Source organism: Rhinolophus sinicus, linkage group LG02, assembly GCF_036562045.2.
Source record: "Rhinolophus sinicus isolate RSC01 linkage group LG02, ASM3656204v1, whole genome shotgun sequence".
Taxonomy (NCBI): domain Eukaryota; kingdom Metazoa; phylum Chordata; class Mammalia; order Chiroptera; family Rhinolophidae; genus Rhinolophus; species Rhinolophus sinicus.
In genome coordinates this window covers 183,909,344-183,935,502 of record NC_133752.1, presented here as the reverse complement: position 1 = coordinate 183,935,502, position 26,159 = coordinate 183,909,344, and the positions used below count along the sequence as shown (strand labels likewise).

The 26,159-nt window shown below is 39.2% G+C and overlaps 1 protein-coding gene across 6 annotated transcripts in view; it reads left to right on the top strand.

Annotated features, from left to right (window-relative positions):
* The window catches only part of IGF1 (insulin like growth factor 1), a 76,236-nt gene extending 52,489 nt beyond the window's left edge, over positions 1-23,747 (top strand). For 2 of the 6 annotated variants that reach the window (XM_019732186.2, XM_019732187.2), the window contains exons 3-4: positions 1,520-1,701; positions 17,312-23,747. In XM_019732186.2, the coding sequence (XP_019587745.1) occupies positions 1,520-1,701; positions 17,312-17,371 (242 nt within the window). In that variant the 3' untranslated portion in view covers positions 17,372-23,747. Of the gene's footprint in view, positions 1-1,519; positions 1,702-3,178; positions 3,694-17,311 lie in introns of those variants that run through there. The other 4 variants (XM_019732182.2, XM_019732183.2, XM_074326223.1 and 1 more) reach the window with 3 other exon arrangements.
* Positions 23,748-26,159: the final 2,412 nt, after the last annotated feature.

The following is a 26,159-nucleotide window of genomic DNA, read 5'->3' as shown; positions in this document are numbered from 1 at the left end:
TGTGTCAGGAATGGAGATCGAATATGTGTCAGATTGATTAATTGGATTGCTCTGGATCAATGGTTTGCAAATTTTCTTCCCTGAAGCCTGGACATCAGTGGAGAAGACCAAGGCCTCCCACCTCCCCTGGGTGGTAAGGGACATGAGAGAAAGCCAAGACCCAGTACCCCTGCCCTTGCCTGAGCCTGAGCAGTTTCACTTTTTTCTGTCTCATATATTGGTGTATAAGCAAGATTTGGTTTAACAGAAGTTCTACTACGACATAAAGCTTACGAAGAATTCAGGTAGTTTTTAAGATCCATGTAAGCTTGTTTTGCCTTCTCTTTTAATACTAGAGCCAGGAAAAGTGTGTTAAAAATAAAAACAAAACAAAACCAAACTAAAACCTACTTGCCAAGTAAAGAGGTCTAATGGATTTGCAAATATCAAAAGAAATGTGACTTGTGGTGTTCCCTCTGGGCAGTCCAAATTACGTGAAAGATGGACATTTAGTTCACTCTGTCTCAGGCTAGTCGTTATTCTATAAGAAAATGGAATTGATGGTTTTGGGCTCTGTGGGGTGATAGGAGAAAGAGCCCTATCACTCTAGTATTGTCATCCGTTCCACCTTCCAAGCTTTTGGATGCAATTAATACTCATACTGTTTCTTCACGGATCATGTAAGATTCTGGAAAGGAGTGCTCAGAGGAAACCAATATTTAGTTAGGACATTCTCTATGTGCAGTGATACCCTAAACAATTTTCATACAGTAGCTCATGTACTCCTGAAATAATCCGTACGAGGAAAAGATTACTAACCCCACTTTACAGATGGGTAAACTGAGAACCAGGAACCTTAAATGACTTGCCCAGAGTTGTACAACAGGTCTCCTGGGCTCTATGAGGCACTTGGGCTTTGCAGAGAGTACACCTGAGTTTGAACCCTGGCTCTACCACTTACTGCACAATTTAATGACCTTGAGCGAGTCATTTCCAACTCTGAGTCTCAGTTTCCACATCAGTAAAGCAAGGAGCCCTTTCTAGATGTAAAACTTCATTGATACTCAGTCTGATTTTACAGTGGAAGCAATTAAACCAAAGAGCAAACATTTGAGCTGTCCTGCATATAAAAACTACGCAGACTTGTTTAAAAGATTAAGGAAACTGAATACATGACCTTATTTTAATTAATACCACTAGTAGCCTCTCAACTGAGCCAGTACATAATGAAAGGCTGGGACGGGGCATAGACAAGATCCCTGACTAAAGGTCGCCAAGAACTTGAGGAGGATGAACACCAATCAAGTGTGTCGTGACTGAGTTAGGGCTCCTGAGTGTGATACAGACTCCAGGAGACATGCTGGAATCCTGAAGGATCTATGAGGGCAGGAATGGTTGGAGACGCTTCCAAAAGAGGTTGACTTACAAACGTGTGGGCTGACTAGGTGTGGGGAGAGGAGAGTCTTCAGAGGCCCGGTAGAGCTGTTAAGATAGTATATTCTACTCTAACACCAGGCCACTCTGCATTTGATTTGTACAGACAAGCCCACGGGGTACGGCTCCAGCAGTCGGAGGGCACCTCAGACAGGCATTGTGGACGAATGCTGCTTCCGGAGCTGTGATCTGAGAAGGCTGGAGATGTACTGTGCACCCCTAAAGCCTGCCAAGTCAGCCCGCTCCGTCCGTGCCCAGCGCCACACCGACATGCCCAAGGCTCAGAAGGTAAGGCAGCCGGGGTGGGATCTGGCCATCCCCGAGAGATCTGTGTCTTAGATGTGTGAGTGAGCCAAACAGTGCTTATGCCCCCATAGTCTCCTGGCTTACAGGACACCCTAGAGGTCCATCCTTTTGCTCACTCCACCTTGCAAAGTCTCCCTTCCACTGGTCTGGGCGATCTGATAACCAGAAGATGGTGGAGAACAGTGACTAAACATCGGCTTTGGGATTAGATAAAACTCAAGTCCCATGTCTGCCAATCACTAGCGGAGAGAACTTAGCAAAATCATGTAACCTCTGCAAGCTTTAGTTTCATCTATAAAACTGGGATGATGGTAATAGGTACCTCATTGGATTTGTAAGAATTAAGTAAGTGAATGCACATACAATGCTTTTCATGTACAAAACAACTGTTGGACAAGTGTTAACGTCTGTCATAATTGTAATTAAGAACAAAGCCTGTAACTTTTCAAGTCCTGGTATTCTGCAAAAGTGCAAAAAAACAAAAACAAACAAACAAAAAAGTCTGAAATGGGAACTATTTGAAATTCACATTCAGTGGCAAATGTAATTAAAGAAAAAAACATTTAAAATAGAAATTTCTGTTTGGCTCAAATCCCTACAAATTCCTAATGATCAAAATCTGCAGGTGTCTTTTTCTAAAAGCTAAACTTGAAACAAACCTGAGAGGTATGCCATCAAAAGTACGTGAGTCATCTGATGCACATTAGTCACTTGACAAATTTTTGTTGAATGAGTGAATGAATGAGTGCACACAGGAATATAAGTAATTAACTAAAATTTTAGTCATTAAGTAGAAAGAATAAGAGCTGAAGAGAAGGTGAAGGAGGAAAAGAAATCAAGGGAGGTTGAGTAAGGGAAGTAAAAGCTCTCGTTTAGGTCTCCTTGGGGACTCTGTTGGGGAAAAAACAAAAGCAAAAAAGACCCTATGGTTTTAATCTTTGGAACCCAAACCAGCGTCGTGCAGAAAGCCCAAGAAGTTCACAATGACACCTTTGCTGCTTCCTGATCCAAACCTGCAGCTGAGGCTGGAGGAGGACCAGGGTGCTGAGCAGAGATGTGACCCAGGGAGCCACCTTGAGTGATGGAAAGGGACTGGGAACAACCTGGTGTACAGAGAACATAGCAGCCAACGGTCAGGGGGCAAGCACCACAGAAGTTCCTGTTAGGCAAATGTGACTGGAAGTTGTGCTGGGGATGGTGAAGGCAAGTTAATTGCTTTTCTTCCCAGGTGACCAGTGCCTCTCAATTTCTGGTTGGGAAGAGGGTGGGGGTCAGAGATGAGTCCCCGAGTTCTGGAAGGTCGGGTCTTGTGACTGAGGTCTAGACGCCTGTCCAGCACCAGTGCTGTCTCCTGCACCCTATGGAGCCCGGGCATCCTGGGCTGACTCAAAGGCTCTGCCTTCCGGGACACCGAGGGAACTGCATGTGCTCAATGCCATTATTTTTGTGATGTTTACAGTATCAGCCCCCATCTACCAACAAGAAAACGAAGTCTCAGAGGAGAAGGAAAGGTGGGCCAAAGAAACGCCCAGGAGGGGAACAGAAGGAGGGGACGGAAGCCAGTCAGCAGATGAAAGGAAAGAAGAAAGAGCAGAGGAGGGAGACTGGAGCTAGAAACTGAACAAAGAGACAAAAAAGGAAAATGGAGGAGAAAAGCAGACAGAGGCAAGGACGATGAGAGAGAAGCAGACAGCGATAAAGAAAAGTGGGAAATGCTATAGAGGAAATGAAGAACAGTAGCCTCAGTGGAGCTAGCTATGCATGTGACGGAAGGAAGAGAAGGAACCTGTTGTAGGATGTGGCTAATAAACATGGAGAAAATGGAGAAGAAAACTAATGCCCAAGAAAGTCCACAGAGAGACAGTGACAAGAATGAAAAAAGAACAAAAATTATAAAAGAGGCAAATAAGCCACAACATTTCCCTCCCCTCCAAAAAACACAATTAAATAAAATAATTAAGATTAAAAAATTAAGGCTTTTAGATGCATTTTAAAATTTTGTGTGAATCTATTACAGAAGAATTGCTCATGTCTGTATATGTCCAGAGTTAAATATTAGCCAAAAATTCTCAGCAAGATGGAATTGTGTTATAGAAGCTCCCAGATTTCCTTTCCCACAGTGTCATTAGAAGCTGCATTTCTTAGTCAAGTCCAGGTTCAGGCCAAAGGGCATCCAGTATTTGCCTAAAGGCCTGTGAGGCCTGTGAGGTAACATCTGAGAGGCGGTCACTGAACTTTGGGATTTTTTTCTTTTTTTTTTTGAACTTTGGAATCAGATATAAAAGATGTATCAGTTTGCTAGGGCTGCCATAGCAAAGCACCACAGACTAGGTGGCTGAACCAATAGAAATTTATTTTCACATACTTCTGGAGGCTAGACATCCAAGATGTTGGCAGGGTCCATTCCTTCTGTGAACTACAACGGAAGGATCTGTTCCAGGCCCCTTTTTGGCTTGTAATTGGCCTTTTTCTCACTGCATCTTCACATCATCTTCCCTCTGTACATATCTCTGTGCCCAAAGTTCCTCTTCTTAAAAGGACACCAGTCACATTGGATTAGAATTCACCATGAAGACCTCATTTTAATTTAATATCTGGTGTGAAGACTTCATCTGCAAATACAGTGACATTTTGAGACACAGGGGGTTAGGACTGCAACGTATGAATTTCGGGGTGGGAGGCACAAATCCCACGACAGAAGACTTCTGATGTCTGACTACTGCCTTCTGATTCCATTTCCTATAAAATTATCTCTCTCTCTCTCTCTCTCTCTCTCTCTCTCTCTCTCTCTCTCTCTGTCTTTCACACACACACACACACACACACATATACATTTTTACATCTGAAAACCTATGGGTTTCTGTTCCATGGACATACTAAGACTGCATTATGTTAGTGGTGCAAAAGGCCTCAGAAATCATTGGGTTCAATCACTTCTTTTTAAAAATAAGGATACTGAGATCAGAAATGGGTAAGAAAGTGTGTGAGTTCTAAGCTGACCTCCTTCTGGCCAGCACAGAGCACACATAATCAACATGGACTAATAAGAACTCCACAGGGAAAATATGGGGCAGAAGTGGCCACATGAAGTCTCCCACTAATTTAATGTATTTCCACCAGAAGGAAGGGAGTGAATGAGAGTAAGGATGCTGGGTTTTCCTGTGGGTAAAGAAAAGCTAAGTAAAATCACAGAATATAGGTCTTAGAGATCATTTCCTTCACCTTCCTTAATTTAAACAGTAGGAGCAGGTCTTCATAGATAATGAAGCAAACAGTCTCAAGATTATCCAAATTATGAATCATCACAGCTTAGAGAGGGTAAGTGCTCGGCCAAACAAATGATGACATTTGGGTTAAGAAGAAGACTAAACCAAAAAGGAAAGCATTTCATCCAAGGAGCCTACTTTGAAGATGTTGTGGTATAAAGAACCCCCCATTCTTCCTGGCCTTTCATGCCCCTGACATGTTTTCTACTTCAGGGTTATCCTTCCTCCATGGTTCACTAAAAACCCAGGACATATAATATGTGGCTATGCTCAAGAAGGAAAAGGTCCCAACAGAAGCATGGAGACACCCCAGGTGGGAACCTAGCCATTGCTGGTGTGGTTGCACAGTGGAGCCTGGCTTATCAGAGCAGACAAAAGCCAGGCTGGTGTCTGAGCCCACCTGGCTAGCCACCTTATTCAGGAGATACAGAGTTCTTCCACAAAGATACCCATGCTTTAGAACTGGCCTCAGGCACAGCCCAATACCTACTGCGACAACCACCTGAGAGCAGCCAACAAACACAGATGGCTCTTCAAAGGACCAAGTTCAGCAGAAGAATGAACAGTTCATGAACCTAAGGAAAGGTTCCTTAGAAGATTATCTCTTCCCTCTTTCATCAATGACTGAAAAAAATGACACAAGGCTTTGGATAACCTGTAACTATAACCGATGAGGAAGTTCATTCAAGAAGTAAGACAAAGACTTTCAAAGAAAAATAAAAGCAATAGAACTTGCTGGTTAAAAAATACTTAAATCCAAGACTATGGGCTAAAACCCACTTCTTTTAGGAATGGATTTTTATCAACTCTAAAGCAGTCATTTTGAATGCCTCCATGTGATTCCTAAATAGTATGAATGACACAAACCGGAAGAATCTGTTATTGTCTTTCCCTCTCCTCTTTCTAGTATCAATACTAAGCACCCAATGATACACAGCACGTAATGCTGGCTGCCTGGACAAATTGTTGATATAAACAGGTGAATAGTGGTAGAAAGACAGATATAAAAATACATAGCACTTCTCAGATGCCACGATTGCTCTCATCCTTGCATAGGATAGTGAGACAAGCAGAGAGTTAAAAAAGAACAGTAAAGGGGTTGGGTTACACAAGTGTTGAGTGTTTGGAATTTCCTTCTCTAGCCTAAGTTGAAATCATTCAAAGACCTACTGCTAAAGGTGGAAACTGCCTGAGGATCTTATAGTGAACGTGACTGTGTTTCTCTGAAAATTTCTCTGAAAATAAGACCTAACCAGAAAATAAGCCCTAGCATGATTTTTCAGGATGACATCCCCTGAACCTGAGCCCTAATGTGTCTTTTGGAACAAAAATTAATATAAGACCAGGTCTTATTTTGGGGGAAACATGGAATTTACCTATGAGTGCCCTCAATGCTTTCCTTTCTTTTTTTGTTTTAATTAAAGTTTATTGGGGTGACAATGGTTAGTAAAGTTACATAGGATTCAGATGTATATTTCTATAATACATCATCTATATATCACGTTGTATGTTCACCACCAAGAGTCAGTTCTCCTTCCATCACCATGTATTTGATCCCATTTACCCTCATTTACGCTTTCTTGAAGTAGGCAGAGGATTAATCATTTAAAATTCTACTCTTTCAATTGTTTCTCTTAGGGCAAATTGATGTTTGTGTGTAAAACTAATGGGAATATGTAAAGAATCATGATCCTGAAATAATTATTGAAATATATATATTTTTATTGGGCACCTACAATGTGCAAACCTCTGTACTAGGCATGAGGGAGAATTATAAAGATTAGAGAGGCTGTAATGGTGGGTTAAGAGCACAGACTCTAGAAAAAGACTGCCTAGGTTCAAATTACATCTCTCTCACTTACTAGTGGTATGACCTTGGGCATATCATGTAATTTACCTGTGGCCCAGTTTCCTCATCTGTCAAGTGCGGATGATAATTGAATCTACCTCATACAGTTGTGATGATGTGAGATTGCGTGTGTGTGTGTACAAATATATATTATAGCGTGTATATTGGTGCCTGGTACATAGCAAGCACTATTAAAGTTTTAGTTAACATTATTTTCCTTAGTTCTGAAGATTAGAGCCATCTGAAAAAGAAGTAGTTCTCCTCAAGTGGAAGTAGGTCTTGTATCACCCAAAAGTTCAAGCCCAAGCTTGCCAACACTTCAGTGACACAATAGTGGGTTTCAAGCAAATGATGGGAAGAGAGGACTCAGGAACCTAAGACCCCTTCCAACCTGAGAACTCCAGTTCTACACATAATTGCAACTTAAAAGGAAGCGTGGCTGTCCTATGTGAGGAACCCTCGACTTTTATTTTTAGGTCATAGAATGAACTTACAGAAAACCACCATTTCTCTCAACCAGTTAAAATCAAACGTAATATGTGTTTTCATTTCATGGTGCCTGAGGAAAATGTAATTGTAGCATGAACTCCAGCTCTTACTAGTTTTAAGTAAAATTGCCAAAATAAATAGAAATGTGGGATATTTCCGGGCTCACACAGCTTCCGGGACATTTCAGTTTCTAGGGCTGCCGATCCAGTGCCTTTCACAAGCATTTGATCTTCTTTCAAACATCTCTTGAAAACAAACAAAACCTCATACAGCTTCTAATGTGAGTGCTGTTAGGATGTAAGGGTGGAAACGGAGGCAGAGAAATTAGCTTGCTAAGAGCCTCTCCCCTCTTTTCCCTTCCCTCCCCTCCATCCTCTGACCACCTCCCTCCCACTAACTGCCAACAAGAAACAATGTTTTCTTAAGTAACACATTTTGCAGTTTCTCAAGTCCATTAGCATCCATAGTGGGAAATGAAGTTTATTCTCTTTACTTCCCTATAGGAAGGGGATAGGGCTATTTGCAATATTTACTAGATAACAGGGAGTTGACTTTCAGTCCAAGGGCAAAGCTGATAGTCTGAAGTTAAAATAGAAGTCTTTGGGAGCAAGGAAAAGATAAATCATTTTAGATGAAGCAGAATGCTCTCTGTGAGGTTTGGAATATCGACTATAGAATTCTCTAGGTTGTATGCTCACCAGCTACTGATTCCTTTCAAAATCAGTGACAATATTTATTGACCTAAGCAAGATAAGTCCACTTTTAAAGAAGGAGCAGGTGTGGTTAGCCAAGGTTCTCCAGTGGCCACAGAACTTCAAGACCTGCAAGGTCAAAATCAGCTTCCCCATCCTCAAGGGCCAAATTAAAATCTGAGCACCTTTGTCTGAGGCCCACATATTTGGGGTTCTTTTTCAGTGGGACTCTTTTAATGCCTTTAGTGCTGCCTCATTTTTGTCCAGCAACCAAGAGATGATTTAGAAACAAAGACTTACATTTAAACCAAGAGAGAAATAGAAATTGAGAACAGGGAAATTAGAGAGGTAGGACAATGGGGCCATGAATCTATGTTTGGTACCTCTAGAGAGCAGCTAAGAGAGTTCTCCCCATAGCAGGTAGGAACTCAACTATAGCTTTGATGGATTATTGTTAGGTAAGTCACGAGAGCTAGAAAACATTTTGGAAAATTCCCATCCTTATTTTTAATGTGGTTATAGTTTTAAGACCCATTGGTCAGAAAACTAACTCATTTGAAAAAGTGGACATTTGATAGAAATAAGAATGCTAAAAGTACATCTAATTTTAATTCTAAATGCCCTTGATGGTAATTTAAAATCTGTAATTAACCACAGCAAATAATTTGGCAGGGATGGGGGGTGTAGGGGGATTATTTTCTCTTCTTTACTGTGTGTGTGTGTGTGTGTGTGTGTGTGTGTGTGTGTGTGAGTTTTTTGGTAGTTTTTATGTTTTTCACATCCACTAGGAATATGGGGTGAATCACATTCCAAAATTATGGGTAAAACCAGTTTCCAGGCTTTCCTTTCAGTGAAGGTAAATTCCTCCTTAAAAACTAATCATCATTTAGGAGAATGTGTGATTCCTTTGTCTTCTGATAAGGCCCAGGTTTTAGTCCTAAATTAAATGTTATTCATGAAATAGAGGGAACATTATTGAAGGTGCAAAAAGAAGTTGGTTTTCTTTTTACTGTATCTTCTAAGAATCCAGAGACTTGGCCCACTTCCAATCTAATCTATGGAGAATGGCCCTGTAGATCAGAAACCAGTAACTTTCACAGAGAACCAATTTGCAACTTTAGAAACTTTCAGGTCTGATTCTTGACCCAGTACAAACAAAGGTCAGTATATCCAGCCAGTATCCTTTCTAGCATCCCCTGCCTCTACTTCTATTAGAGAGTGAGATTATTAGCAAAAACTATCAAATGTCTTTTCTATCACTTTCCCCTTCTGTAACCATACACCTCTAACTTTCTCTATTCATTCTGACATATACTTGTGTTCACATTGGATCGGATAAAGGAACATACACTTACTTAAGTAGGAAGGGGTCACTGTCACTCTGGAGAAAAGGTGGCAGTGGTTTATGCTGTCCGCCTTGGCTCCTCTAAGTGGCAGTGTCAGAATTTCTACTGGAAGGTGAGATGTTACGAGTAACACCTATGAAAGGCTGAGCATGATGGCAACTCTTCTCTCTGGGAAAATACCTCCAAAGTTCCCAATGAGAGACTAAGAGATTTTAGATCAAACCCAAACTGGCCAAATGGCCCAGGCTGCCAAACTGGGCTTCATATGCCAAGTTTTTACAAAATTCTGTGCAAAATATATATATGTTCACATGAGGCTTTCTGTCTGGCCAATTCTAAGAGGTCAGCTAATCAAAGACCAACCAGCCCCGCCATCTATGAAAATATGACATGCTAATTTCATAGCCGTAGATAACAATGATGGCAAGACAATAATTCCAAACAATTAGAGCAAGACCATGGCAAGTTGAAGGTTGGGTAAGGATTCCTAATCGGCTGGCAATTGTAGATTTGGGAACAGGCAATATTGATGTCATGATGTGAGTGTGGTATGCTTGAATAATTCATGAAGCATTATAGGACTAGAAAATATAAAAAGTGTAAGGGGCTCAATCAATATATAGCGTTATTCTTGTTTTGTAAGTTGTGGTTGACTTAGGCCACTATTGGATGCTCTGGTTTGTCTCTCGGGTAAATAATGATATTTATCTCCTTCTTCGAAAGAACACTAGGATGTTGGTAATCCTTTTGGAACAATTCAACAATTCTGATTCTTTAAAACGGTATACACCCATAAATTGTTCTTGCGCCATTTTCTGTCTTGGAAAAGCACTGGCTGGCTCCATGCATGTTTACTTTTATGTGCTGAAGGCTCCCATCAACCTCAAACAGATGCAAATCACCTTAACTTGTCATTGGGCTATTTTGTTCATCCTCAAAGTCCAGAACTTCCAAAATTTTGCTCAATTCAGTGAGGAGGAAAATTTAGAACACAGTATTTGAATGTTCTGCCCAGATTTGTCACACACACAAACAATGAGTGGAAGAGGGCAACACCCTTTCCTACTAATCCTGTCAACTTGTCACTATTGTGTTGAAATGACACCCAAAGGTAAAAACTCTGGGCCTCACAGCTCCCCAGAACTTTTTAATAAAAATTACTACTGCGTACGCTACTTTAAATTTCTAACGTAAATTATACATCAGATGAAATACGGCATTTGGGCGGCTTAAGAGAAAAAAATAATCAAATCCAGTTTTTAGGTAAAAATGTGCTGAATCTTTAGCACATATCAATGAAATTGCTAGAATCTGGTGTTTCACTTTTTAAATACCACAACATTTGAACCTTTCAGCAATTCCAAAATCAACTCCCTCTCTCGGAAAGATAGTGTGCTTAAACTTTTTCTTTTTTAATTTAAAAATGTAACACAAACACAAACAGCTAACTAAACACACGGCCCATAAAATCAACAGTCTAAGCAGCTCTGAACCCTGAAGTATTTTACAACGTCCTTCAACACTATTAAAGGCCAACAGAACTACCTCTTGCGAGTCAGGGAAAATGCCCCTCAGCATTTTTTTTTCTTCTCTTTTTTTCCAGGCTTTTAAACCATTTTGGTAGTGATTTCTTGCATCACAGGCAGAAATCTTTGAAAAAGAGTCAGATGGTGTCCTGTGAAGAGTAAGAAAATTGCTAGGTTGAGCTAATCATGCTTTAATGATGGGACAAGTACAAGTTCCCTAATTCCTGGGAATTCTTAGGGATGTACCAGTCACTAGAAAAAAAGAGCTATACATCTGGTATCCCAGCACTCAAGGGAGTTCTGAGCACCCAGTAAGTAGCTACTCTTTCTCCGGGCAGAGAAAGGGCAGCACCTTAGCAAATGATGTGCTTTGACCATAGTAACTATAAAAAAAAAATAAATAAAATAAAAAAGGCAATAGCAGAAGCGTATGCCCTGTACTAAGGGCTATCGTGAATCATCTCATTTAATCTTCACCATTAAGCTTGTAGGGTAATTATCCCCATTGTACAGATTAGAAAACTTGGGCTGAGTAAGGCTACATGTCTTGCCAAGGTCTTGCTCTAACAAGTGGCCAGACTAGAATCCAAACTCAAGATGGACTTCAGTGTGTTAACCATGCACTGTGCTCTCTCACTTCTGCATCTCTTCATTGAGATTTACTGTACCCAACATGCCAATTATGAGTTCCAGGACAGGAAGTGGCTCTGTGCTATTTGTCCTTGTATAGGACCCAGCAGGAAGTAGGTAGCCCTGCAAGGTTTGCTGTTGACCTGAAGTCGATTTCACCAATTGTTAAATCAATTTAACAAGCATTTCCTGGTTTGTTACTTTGCTTGAAGCTCCATGCCTCAGGGGAAGACACAGAGGTGAAGGAACCATGCTACCTGCCCTCAAAGAGCTTACCTTTTAGTGAGGGGAAAAAAAAAAAAAAAAAAAACATGCATAATTTCATCTACAGCGAATCAATGCTTTAACAAAAGTGGATCCAGAGTGGATTCTTGACAGCACAGAAGCCAGAACACACTGACATTGGTAACAGTCAAGTTCCCAAAATGGATGTAAACCAAGGGCTCTTCAAACAGTAGTCTGTCTTGCATACAGCTATAGATATCTCTCTATGCCAGAGATATGTCTAGGTTAGGGAGGTCACATCAGTCATAACAGGATTATGAGGTGGGTGTTCTTACTACACAATTTCCTTTGACAGGAGAGGAAACTGAGGAGAGAACGGCATAGCAATTGTCAAAGGTCACACAATTCTTGTGTGGGGAGCTAGGATCAAAACAGATGACCAGGTTAAATGAGGAAGGATTTTATTAGGAGAAGTATCTGTGTGAAAGGAAATAAAGAGACTCGGGGAAGCGTAGGCAAGTGAGTCTGAGTGAAGGAGAAAGGGGAGAAGGTGGGGTGGAAGTATCCTGGACTGCAGCACAGTCTAAGGAAAATTCAGCAAAGCCACTGAGGGGTCTTTTGCCAAAGCCGGCCAATAAAGGAGCTTTGTCTTTCCCAGGAATGGGTCTGCTTTGGTATCCACACCACACTCAGTCTTAGGGCTTGGAGGAAGGGTCTACCCTGGGCCAATCCACTATGGCCACAGGAGAGAGTCATATTAGGAAGAACGGCCATAACCATATAGGAGATAGGAGGGGGTACTTTCCAGGGAAAACAAAACAAGAGTCTGGGGAGGCCCACACTGTGTCTAGTCTACATATCGCTCACTCTTTGTTAAAGAAGCAGCCAGTCCACCAGGACTACAGGTCTCTCGAAATGTATACCTTGACCTTTGGTTTTAAAAGTCACATCCCAAAATGCTGAGTAAATCACAGGACACTCATTCTGCTTGACTCTCAGATAGGAAAGGCTAACCTAACACTCCTGAATTTGAACTTGTGATTCCCCAAAGTAAAGTGATATCCAAGTTGATACTGAGACATCTAAATTGTCCTCCACAACTTCATGTGTCTCGAGGCCAAGCCAGCAAGATAGCCAGAACACTTCCTTTCTAACAGTAAAGAACTGACGTCTGGGTCATCTCTTCAATCATCCACGGCTCTTCCCCTCCCTGCCCCCCCGCCCCCATTTTACCCTTCTTTTGGGAGAAGGTCAATGTTAAAATAGGGCCTTATGCTGTACGATAAGCTGCTAATAGTCCTTGCTTGACAGTAGTTGCCCAGCATTTTGTTATTGGGCGCCAGGATTTTCTTAGACTTTATGTCATACAATACTTAACTTGTTTGGAGTGGGTGGAGATGGAAACAGAGTCCACTGGAAATATCACTGCTTCCTCCCTGAAATTTAAAGAGCCTATTATCATCCTTCTTCTAGATTCTGTCTCTCAGGCAAAACCTCATAAAGATAGGCAGGGAGAAAAGAAGGGTTTATAATATCCACGGGGCTAGCTTTTGCTAACTGAAGACTGTGCTATTATCCTCTATCAATAACCATACAAATGGGGGTCAGCTCACACTCATGGTAAGGGAAGGCACGTACCCCCCTGGTTTAGAGTCTTGCCTTACCCTCTAAACCAGCATCTACCACTGTCTGGGATCATGGGCAGCTCATGACATTTTCAAGTATGATTATTGGAGAGAGATTTGGACTTTGAGGCATCAGATCTTGTTTTAGCTCTTGGGGAGGCAGTATGGCAGAGCAGCTAAGCGGTGAGCCCCAGAATCAGAAGGAACTGGTACAAATCCCAACCACAGTCGCATGGTTACTGCAAAGAAATTAGGCAAGTTGTTTAGCTTTGATAAGCTTCATATTGCTTAAAGGTAAAATGGATACTCGTACCCATCTCCAAAAGAGCTACCAGAAATAAATAAGAAAATATGTTCAATTAACATATAATATAGTGTCCAGCACATTATAAATGTGCAAATGATGGAGTTGTTATTCTTTCATTAAAACCATAAATTATTTTATCAGTTCTAGGTCCACCAATTTGTTCCTATGTGCCCTCAAGCAACTTAGTAAATCTTAACAAGCCTCAAACTATAAATGAGACTGATGCAAATAACATCATCTCAGGAGGTGGTTGTGAGGATTTGGTGAGAATACTGTGTGAACTGAAGTGTCTGCAAACGTTAATCAAGATTGTTATTATTGCCATTGTTATTAGCTCTCAGTGACCTTCTTGATAAAAAAGTTTGCGGGTAGCTTTCCTTTGGAATACTAGGAGCTAGGAGGAGACCCAAGAGATAATAGAAGGATGCAAATGACCTATTCAGGGCCTGTTCTGGCGTCATAGATATCTGTGTATGATACACAATGTGTAATAATGTATACTGCAAATTAAGCCTTTCTCAGACTTACTCCCTGATGAGTTGGTTAACCCTTTCTTCAGAGAAATACTTCCTCAATCAACCCTGGTGAACTAGAGATTATTTTAAAAATAATCTTACCTTCCCCGGTGTCAATAGAAAACAGTATTTACTCACTACTGTTTTCCTTTCAAAAATCTGTCTAGTTGCATACTAGAAACAGCTTCAGCTGGTTTGTTTGTCTTGGACAAGCTGTTGAAGTGAAAAGTTTTTGCTTGGCTGAATGTGGGACAGTTTCATAACCCTTCAAGAAGTGCACTGAACGTGAGTGCCAGCTCTGATGGCTGCTTCTGACACGCCTCCACTTGCTCCTTATTGTCCAGGGTGGCCAGCGTAATTAAATTAAGACAATGAGCAAAGCAACAGATGCAACTGAGACCAAATCCCTGAGTGCTTTTGTTTTGTCACTGTCATTGTCTACAACAAAGAAGTCACATGTGAATGCCTGGGAAGAGAGCCAAATGCAAACCAGACAACATCCCAGCTGGTTTTGAATGGCCTCCACAGAACGCGTGTGTGCATGGGAACCATGCTACTTGGAGCAGCGTCGGCTTTCCTCAAATGAGTGTCTGCCCATGGCTTTGCTGAGATGCCGAGACAGACCTAGAAGAAATAGGCCGGATCTCTATGTTCAGACTTTATACTTTACACCTCAGCTTTGAGACAAAAGAAAAAGAATCTCCCTGTTGGGGAAAAGGACAAGACCTATATGGTCGGCAAATCTAACCTCCGTTCTTTTTGCTACAGCCCTCATGAAATTGCAGAGGGAGGCATAGACGATACCTGAATTTCTTTTTCTGGAACCTGGAATTAATTTGGCTTGAGAGGAAGACTAGAGATTAAACACCTTATATGGCTTTCTTTTAATATGTTACTGTCTCATTCTTGAGTATTTTCCTAGTTGGGGTATTTTCCATAGTCTTAAAAATCTTTGTTCCTATGTTGGTGTGCCTTTTAAACAAAAGAAAAAAAAGGTAAAACTCAAATTATCTTATTTTTAGTCCTGTGAATTAATTTGGTCAGTAGTTTGGTAGAGACGTGGTGCCCTTAATAACAGCTATTTCGGAGTGTTGATGAGCCTCATACCTAATCAGCAGGGTCTACTGAGAATTGAACAGAAATATTTCAAGGAGTTTGAAATGATCCTACTCTCTGGCCCCATATATCTTTCTTCCATTTTTCTGGAGAGGTCTTTTTAAAAAGCAGAATAAGATGAAAGATTAAGAACACAAATTTACTGATAGCTTATCAGTAGATGCTTTATACAGCAACAAATGCATGTTAAATGGACTTGATAAAAGGTGTATGATATTTGGGGAGAAGTGCCCGGATTTTAAATAGATGGCTTGAAAGCCATCTGTCCAATTTCTTTCCATAAGCTTTTTATCAGTGGCCACTGACCTAGATATTTTAATAAACATGTTTGCACAATGATACCAGCTTCCTTCTATTCAGTCACTGCAGGATATTGACCATCAACTTATAATTGCTATTAATAACTGGCTCTTATAAAGGACTTGGTGATTAACTCAAATGTTCCACGTAGAGCTGAAAAGTGTGTATGTGTAAGATAATTACCAAATCATTATGGGCCTTAGTCAATAAATATTATTTCCAGGGATTTGTAAGTAACAGATTCTGCCCCAGCTTCTCACCCTCTCCTAGTGATCTTCAAGGTCCCTTACAATGATCTTTAAGCTCCTAACAATGATTGGGTGAGTGGTCATTATCATAGCCAGAACAAAGAATTTGGAGATTCCAGCCACAATGGCGAGAACTCTTGTTTTCGGTCTTGGTGGAAATATGTTCTGGGAAAAAGGGCCACTGTGGATCCTTCAACTTCGTTCAGTACCAGTAATTATCCATTACGTTCTGCTACAAGAGCCTCCTGACGAGGTGAAACCAAGAGAAGATACACCTTATGTTTATGCCTGTGAAGGCCACTTCCTCCTGGATTTTATTTCATATCATCTTATTTGTCTAAATAAAGTTTGTTATTTAAATATATTCAAGGATAAAATAATAATTACAGGCAAAGTATAATAACTTGGTTCTGCACATTACCAGAGGCTCCATTATGCTCATTCATTCATTCATTTAATTCATTCTACAGCTATGTATTGAGCACCTGCAAAATCCTGGGCACCGTTCTAAACACAGCACTGTAACAGTGAACAGACAGAATGTCCCTACCATCACAGGGCTTCTATTCTAAGCAAAACTCAATATTCCTGGGATGAAAGCATTGCTTGTTAATGAGCGAATGGTAGCAGCAAAACAGAACCCGGGATTTTTGGTCCACGAACGGTTACTTTCCAACAAAAATGAAAAACCGATAATAAGAAGAGTAATATGATAATAATAATAATGATGATTATGATGATAATAGTAATACTTATATAGTGCTTACCATGTGCCATACCTATTATAAATGCTTTTATGAACTACTTCTTTAATCAATCCTCAATCTTCCAAGGCAAAAACTATTATAATCCTAGTGGATGGATGAAATTGAAACTCAAGAGATTGTCACTTACACCAGTTCATGTAGTTAGAAAGTGGAAGAGCTAGGATTTGAGCCCAGCTCGGTATGCCTGTGATTTTACAGATTCTAAATCAACTAGAAAATTTCCCAGTCTTCTACTTCTAAAACTCTCCCTTTCTCCAAAGGAGAAAAAGAAAAAAAAATGAAAAAGAAATAGCCTCGTTTTACAAAAATTAAAATGGAACAAAATGCAATAAAACAACAGAGAATGATGCCAGAAATGTGATTTTTTTGTTTCTCACTAAGAAAAGATGCTATAGGCCAGAAGACTGGAATTTCAGGATCTCCATTCTACCAATGAATCTGTGATAGTAGCAGATAAATAGCAACACATTTATATGTGGTTATAAAGCAATCTGTGGTCCCCATGCCACCAGGGGCACGTAGAAGTAGCTTGAGTGACCTTTGCCTAAATTAAAAACTAAAGGCCCAACTCTCTATTCGATTGACTGGTGAGGCATAAGATAGGAAAGGTTGAGACTCAATGTTAGAAACAGATGGGTAGGGGACATAAAACTTCACTATGTTAATGTCACTTTTTCTCCCTTCTTTTTAGGAAGTACATTTGAAGAACACAAGTAGAGGGAGTGCAGGAAATAAGAACTACAGGATGTAGGAAGACCTTCCTGAAGGGTGAAGAATGACATGCCACTGGCAGGATCCTTTGCTCTGCACGAGTTACCTGTTAAACACCAGAAGACCTACCAAAAATTAAGTTTGATAACATTTCAAAAGATGGGCATTCTTCCCAATGAAATACACAAGTAAACATTTCAACATTGTCTTTAGGAGTGATTGTTAAAAGCTTTGCACCTTGCAAAAATGATCCTGGAGTTGGTAGATTGCTGTTGATCCTTTATCAATAATGTTCTATAGAGAAAATATATATATATCTATATATATATATCTTAGTCCCTGCCTCTCAGAGCCACAAATGCATGGGTGTTGTCTAGATCCAGTTGCACTAAATTTGTCTCTGAATCGTGGCTGCTGGAGCCATTCATTCAGCAGCCTTGTCTAAGTGGTTTATTTTTTTTTTTTATTTGCACTTCTTTCTACACAACACAGGTTGTTTGTTTTACAGTGTCTGATAATCTTGTTTGTCTGTCTCCACCCGCCCCCACCCCCATCACCTTTACATTTGCTGAATTTGGCCTCCTCAGTAACAGCAGCAAGCAGTCAAGTAGCAAACCAATTTTTAACCCACAAGTTTCCATCTGTGGCGTTTGTACCAAATGTAAGTTGAATGCATTTATTGTAGACACAAAGCTTTATTTTTCCACATCTTGCTAAAAAAAAAAAAAAAAAAAAAAATGCAAGTAGTTGCAACTTTGAGGCCAAACATTTTTAGGTGTATGTTTTAAGCATAGAAAGTCTCAAACTCTCAACAGTTCCTTCAAATGATGAGTTAGTGTGCAACCTGATTAGTAACTTCTCCCTTTTAATTTTTTTCCATATAGAGCACTACATAAATTTCACATATCAACAATACAGGATATATCAAACAGTATGTAAAACTCTGTTTTTTAGAACAATGGTGCTATTTTGTAGTTTGTTATAGGAAAGAGTCTGGCCAAAACGATAAAAGGTGAAAGCAAAACAAAAGAGGAAGCCTGGAGCCAAAGATGACAGAGGGGAAGGGGACTAAAAATCCATCCATTTGGGAAAGAAGGCCAAGTTCCCCCAAGCATGCCTTCCAAGAGAAACTTAAGATACAAAGTCCACCGAAGCAAATTTGATTGACGAGTCCAGAGAGGAGTGGAAAAAGCATAAGGCTAGGAATTTCACAGTCCTGGTTTCTTTTTTTCACTGAGGAAATAAACATCTGCCAACTTGGGCACAGACTCACCACTTTGTGACCTTGGGCAAGTCACTTCACCTCTCTGTGCCTCAGTTTCCTCATCTGCAAAATGGGGGCAATACGCCATCTACCTACCTCACAGGGGTGGTATGAGGATTAAAAAGATAAAGTTTCAGATTTTTATCCTTGGTTGCTATGAGGATGCAAGGTCAGAGCCCTTGAGTTGCTGGGATGCAAGCAATTCTATAAACAACCCATTCATAGCAGACTAAGAAAATTGATTAGCCAAATATCCCTAACATGCCAATTATTGTAAATGAAGCTATCTAAGTATCCAGCTAACTAGTTGTTAAAAGCTCACAGCTTGATCTCTTTTAAAACACTTTTCAAAATAAGTTAGAAGCATTTGATTTACATTTTGAATTCTGCCATTTGGATTTATGAATGCAAAGTGAAAGAGAGAAAGGAAAAGAAAAAGAGAGGAAAGCAAAAGGATTTCTACTAATACAAGAATGATTACTCAATTTGTTAGACTTTGTTAGCACTTACTGATAACGCCCCCATTCCCCGCCCACACACAGACAGTTACTAGAAATCTAATAATATTTCTTTTAATATTATAAATGATACTCTGTTCATTTTGAAAAAGTTATTCCTTCTCTTTGTGGAATCTAAAAAAAAATGGCCGAAGGTTTCCGAAGTTGAAATGATATCTAATAAAAAGTCGCAGTTACTTTCATAAATTTTGCTCTTCTCCTTGGCTGTATATATATATTTTTTTTTCTTTTTTTTAATTTTTTGTTAAAATATGCTTGATGAGAGTTGCTAGTTGAGAGGCAAAAATTTCCTTCACAGCTAGAAATTTTCCCTCAGTCTGCTTAGAAGAATGGCCCTTAGCCCTCTATGGGTGCGACTTATCCATTCAACTGAAAATTGGTATCAAGAAAATCCAATGGTGAGGACAGGCCCATGCTGGCCTAGGAAATGTTTCTTGTCTGTGCACCAATATTTTCTTATTAGAACAATGAACCATCCACCATTCAGATCTTTTTAGCTGCCTTAAAACTTTTTTGTGAAAAGCAACCAGACTTGATTATTTCATGCATATTGCATTCCTTTCAGTCATGGAAACTGTATATGGAAAACAAAAATAACACCTTTAGTTTTCATCCCATTGGTTCATCTCAAGGCTCAGAGGCCAGGAAAAAAAAAAAAAAGAAAAGAAAAGAAAAGACTTTCTGAATCTCGGAACATATGCTAACAAAAGGGCTATTTAGTGGGTGCCCCTGCTCAGCCAGAAAGTATTTTTACCCTCAGCCCACAGTGTTACTTGAGTGGAGTACCTCTGGCATGCTGAGCAATGTTCTGATCACTGTGGACAGATGTAAAAGAAACAATAAGTCATTTTTGCCCTTCACCTGTTTTCCAGATGTAAGGGTTCTGTGGAGTGACGTGCTGGACCCTCTTTCCAAAATGGCACTTCTGATTTTTATTTCTTGTTCCTAGTGTATACCTTTTAAAATTACTGACTCTCAGCAACACGTCTCATGCAATCTTCTGCAAACCGATGGGTTTCCAGACCTAGGTGAATATGGTAACTCTAAGAGTGTGACTTATTTGATTGACTCAATAATTCTACTCACAGCCTTTAAAAATGCCCCAGTGAGGAAAGCTTAAATACACGAAGACATATTATCTTTCTTAACCTTTTCCCACACATAATACTCTCCAACTATATCATAAATCAACTAATTAAATATCAATTAATTATACTAACCCACTGTTTTATTTTCAAATAAATAAAAACTAGAAGGTAATTTGATGTAAACTCTGAAAGTCAGTTAATCCCCATATACTACAGCAGAAGGACCCAGGATTAATAGAAGCAAGCACCTACAATTTCACAATTCAAAACTTTATAAGCTTTGCTTTAGAATTTTACAACAAGGCAATGTCAAGATAACAAATAAGCCTTAAATATTGGTAAGAATGAGCTTCCAACTTATAGGCTTATTTCCAATTTAATTGACAATACTGAATTACCTAGGTCACATTTCTGTTCCCACTTTCCCAAATAGTGTAATGGTATTATATGAACATTTTAAGACGAGGAAGCTCCACTGAAAAAGCTAATGTATCTTGCCATCACAATCCACTCTTCTAGACAGAGCTAAAGAAATACTCTCCCAACATGCACCTTACACACACACACACACACACACACACACACACACACACACACACTCATCCTTAGAATCCAATGGAATACTGAAAAAAAACCAACAACAAATGAATCACTTCCCTGAAGAATCTTATTTTTAAAAAAAAGAGCCTGGCTTCCCTGAGAATCTTTCCTCTTCTGGGAATGTCGAAATGTAGATAAAACCATCTCATGTACTATGGCTCCAGGGTTTCTGTTACAAGTTTATGCACTTGGGAGAATGCTTAAATAGAAGATGTAGCACATTTTGCATTCCCATTTATTGTTTGGCCAGCTATGCCAATGTGGTGCTATTGTTTCTTTAAGAAAGTACTTGACTAAAAAAAAAGGAAAAAAAGAAAAAAAAAAGAAAGCATAGACATATTTTTTTAAAGTATAAAAACAACAATTCTATAGGTAGATGGCTTAATAAAGTAGCATTAGGTCGAGTCACCACCCCCTTTCAACTTTTTATCACTCACATGTAGCGGACTGTTCACCAAATTGTGAATGTGGGGGTGCAGGGGCAGAAGATGGAAATTTTTTAAAAAGCAGAAGACTCCATTATTTTGTTGGCTCTCAAACTCATTAAAATTAGCAATTTGTTACCCAGTTTAAACACCTTGATCAAGAGCATGGAATATGAATAGAGGGGGTTAAAGACCGTATAGGCAAATGGCAGAAGTAAGATGATTAAGTTACTCATTGATTTTTTTTGAGTGTGTGTGTGCTCTCTGCTCTAAAACAGATATTCAGCAAGTGGAAAAAATAAAAACAAAGACAAAAAAGTGCATAGACTCACCTGCTAAAAATAGCTTCTGCCACATCCCCCTTGAGTAAATCTTTGGCATTTACTAGTTTATGAAAGATAGTCTCCCTTCATTTAAACATCTCAAAGAACAATGGCTCCCATGAAAAGCAATCACTGATCTCATTGCGAAGTGTTGGAAAGTATTTCCTTATGAGATGGGGGTTATCTACTGATAAGGAAAGAGAAGAATTTATGAGAAATCGTTGAAAGAGATGGCTAATAATCTGTGAAGATTTTTTTGTTTTTGTTTTTTACTTTATACAGTCTTTATGAATATCTTAGTGTTCAAAAATGACTTGGTTCTTTCTTCTTTTTTTATATTGGAATGAGGGATGATAAGTTAAACCCACATAGACTCTTTAAAACTATAGGCTAGATAGACATGTATGTTTGACTTATTGAAACTAGAATCAGACTATTTAAAATGTTTTTGCTATTTTTAATCTTAAAAGATTGTACTAATTTATTAGAGACAGATCATGTTTGGCTCTCTACACAAGAAAGAGCATTCCCACTCAAATCACCTGAGCTTTCCCATCAATGTTTTCAAAAGATAAATCTGACTTATGCATCATTATGGCATCATTTATTTTTAAAAATTTAAAAAGGAGAATTGTGATTCTTTATGCCCCTCTCCTGCAATGATCATAAAGTCCAGAATCTGGGGTGGGGGGGAGGGGGGCAAAAACAAGAAGAAAATTTTGTTGGTTCTTTGTTTTTGGTTTGTTTGTTTGTTTTCAACGCTAGTGTTTATTCCTATAGTACATATTTGCTTATCACTATTTTAATATCCTAAAAGACTCTCCTGTTAGGTATTAGAAACTGATACATAGTTATCTTCTTTGTGTGATTTCTATTTAAAAGAGAAAAAAGGAGATGAGAAACCTGTCTGAAGCTTTAAGTGCGTATGGTACAAGATAAAGATATCAATTTAAATAACCAATTCCTTTCTGGAAAATACCTTTTTTAGGAAACCTCTCATACATAAGACAGAGGCCCAGGAAATTTTTGAAACTGACTTTATTCCTCCCAGTCCTTATTCATTTAGTATCTGCCTCAAAATTTTATAAAGGGCCGACCAAGCTGAAGCCCTAGAATTAAAGGGACCTTTTTAAAAACATATATTTCACAATATCTTTCTTAACTTATGATTACACATTGATCTTAAACATGGTCCCTCTTTTCCCCATTCTTCAACTGTCATCGATAAGGTCTTTCAAGAAAAAAAAATTTTTTTCTTAATTTAAAAAAGGAGAACACAAAAGTCCAAATGTTACTGCCCAGTTGAAATGTAAGTTAAGATGGAGCTAGTTTCTACTACTTAACCCCTGCAGAATCACCTTCAAAATGTCCTTTCCTAATTCTTAGAATCTGCCCTTTTTTTAATTGCCCAGGCCACCTGTATCCTAAAAGTAAACCTTACTCACTTTCTTTTGCTCCAAATGCACTGGCATAAAAATAGGGAAAATGAAAACAGGATACAAATTCCTTCCAGGCCACCCACTGGCCCCACTCATCCACTCATGGCAAAGCCACTTCTGTTAATCCCTTAATCTGATTTTGTTTGGATATTTATCTTGTACCTGCTGCTAAACACACTGCAGGAGGGACTCTGAAACCTCAAGCTATCTATTCACATCTCTTATCTGTGTCTGTGTTACATTAAAATGTCTATTCAAAATATCAAAAACTTTCAAACATTATGCAGCTTGTATTCAGTTTACATAAGGGGCCCAAATACCATGTCAGATCTCTTCTTGCTAAGAGAGTTAATAAAATATGAGAAATGGGGTTACGTCATGTGTTTTACTTCATATGTTTTTATCACACTTACAGGCCAAGTGTGATAAATAAACTTACAGACACTGAATTAATTTTCCCTGCTACTTTAAAACCAGAAAATAACGATTGGTCATGCATTATCTCTGTCTTAGTTCAACAGCATATTTTTTATTAAATTAACTCTGATTGTATTTGAAATTATTATTCATTTATGGCAGAGGAATATCAATCTTAATGACTTCTAAAAATGTAACTAACTGAATCATTATCTTACATTTACTGTTTAATAAGCATATTTTGAAAATGTATGGCTAGAGCGTCATAATAAAATGATATATCTTTCTTTAGTAATTACATTAAAATTAATCATGTTTGATTAATTAGCTCTTTTTGGACAATGTTGGTGTAATGTGTCATTCCTTAAGTATTCTATTGTTACATAGCATTTTTATTAAGTCATTGCTACCAATAAACATAAAAAGTTACCCAAAAAATAAAACTAATCAATCATACACCAGAATGGAGATATCTTATAAAATTTACAGCTTATATTTAAAAATAAATATGTTTCAAAGAAGTTGCACAAACTATGTAAGAGATGTATGAATTATATAACATATTCATTAACAATAAAGCAGGGTTAAATAACTGACCCCACTCATATAACCCAACAGTGAGTTATGATCCATGACATGAAGCATTTGGGAAAAGATTTTCTGTCACATAGGGTACATGATATACAAGTACACACACTCATATCGAGAGATTTTATAACACTGTGATCTCTCAATAAGTCTTTCTGATTATTTACTGACTACCTAACTCAGTGTATATTAAACTCAGGGCAGCATTTGTAGAAGACAAGGTGGAAAGATGAGTAATTTCCCTCTTGTTGAAAAGCATCTGATTTCATTTTCTTTTTCTTAAACCCTCCATGGAAAGTTAGTTACATGTAAAAAGGCTCACGAGCTTTGTGCTTGATTTTTTCAGGAACTAACAATAATACTGAAGTTTCCTTATTGTTTTCCTGCGTGCCACTCGCCATCACTCCCAGCTTCACTCCCTCCACATTTCCCTGGCTCTCCCTCGGACTCACATTCCCAGGGTTTCCTCATCCCATGTATGCTCAGCATCTTGCCTCCTGTGGCTCTAAGCTTTCAGCCTGCACTGCTTCTCCACACCCTCTACCCTGAACCATATATTTTCCCCGTCCCCTTTGGGCCACACTAGGCTAATCTGGATACAGCCATTCACTCACTCAAGGTTCTGTGAGTGATGAAGCTGGGAGGCAGTTGAGCACAGGATGCAACACGGCCTCGATATCAAGCAACACTGTTACTAAACTCCACTGAGGAATTTCTGGCTGCTCATTTGCCTCCTGTCCTCCTATCATATCCCTTCTTCTCTTCTGCAAACTCTCCCAGGAATCACTTCCTACCCAAACTTTCCTATCTTCCTTAGGAAGAACGTTCGAGAAAATTCTAGCATGTTCTTGTACAGCACAATCTTTCTCTACCACAGCTTCGCCAGGGGTGGGAGTGGGGTGGAGGAAGGTGGGAGAAGCCTCCCCCAAAAAAACTTTTATTACTGAATATGCCCAGGAGGTGTTTTTTCCTAAACAAAAAAGCAATTCTGTCCCTGAGAGGAATTCTCTCTTCCTTCAAGGTCATCTAGGTCAAATTACAGCCTCTTTTTAAAAAGGACATGTTTTCCTTCCTCTGAGACTTCTATGAGGTGATAATTACCACCACAGCCCAACAAGGGTCGTTCATATTTGCTGAGCATTTACCATGGTCAATCACTGCATCAAGAGGTTTGCCTAAATTATCTCATTAGTCCTTATAAAAATCCTATTATGAACCCTATTTTACAGATGATGAGGCTCAAAGACATTATTTAACCTATTGAAGGTCACAAACAAGCAAGGTGGGCTGGAATCTGGGTTGTAAGGATATCAAAACCTGTGTTTCTAGTACTTCACAAATCATGGCCCAATCCAGACACAAGAACAGTTTCATCTACTGATTGATATATTCAAATTTGGGTTCACATGCTACAGGCAGAAATACAGCTAGCTAACTGCACCTTTGAATGATAAACTGTTTTTGAAAAGGTATTAGTAAGATACATCAGCATTTCTGCTCAATAACCAGCTTATCTAACTGGGCTTTCAAGCTTCCCCACTGCCATTCCCCTCCCCGTTCACACTACAGTGTCATTTCTTGATTAGTCCTGCACCTCACATACATGACATCCAATGGTAAGCCGATCTCAGCATACCTTACAGTCCAGAAATAAACCATTTCCATGTAAGTAAAACTCAGAATATGATTATTAAAAATTGTGCCCAAAGCTCTGGCAACCATATACCTATTGTTGTCTTGAAAGCTTATCAAAGTCAGTGCGATCTCATGGGAGATGGTTGAATCAGGGCTTCCACAGACAAAAATGGAGACTCAAAGAGTGAGTTTCATGAGGCCCATATTCCTATGTCCCAGCCCTTCAAAAATCCTTGGTCATTAGGGATTCCCAGTGAGTACAATGCTGGCCCTAAATGGCATTCGGAAACTACAATGATTGAGGAGGTGGTATTGGCATTTATTGGGCAGGGGTTAGAGCTCCAGCTATTTCATGTTGATAACAAACATATTTACAATCACCTAAGTCTAGAATATAACTCCAATTTACTTATACACTTGAAGCATTTTTGCATGATTTTAGTATAAGCTGGATTTTTCAGGAATGGAATTGCCATGTAAATCAAGGGCAAAGTGGTACTTGATGTCATTTGGAACTTCACCAAGTGTTGT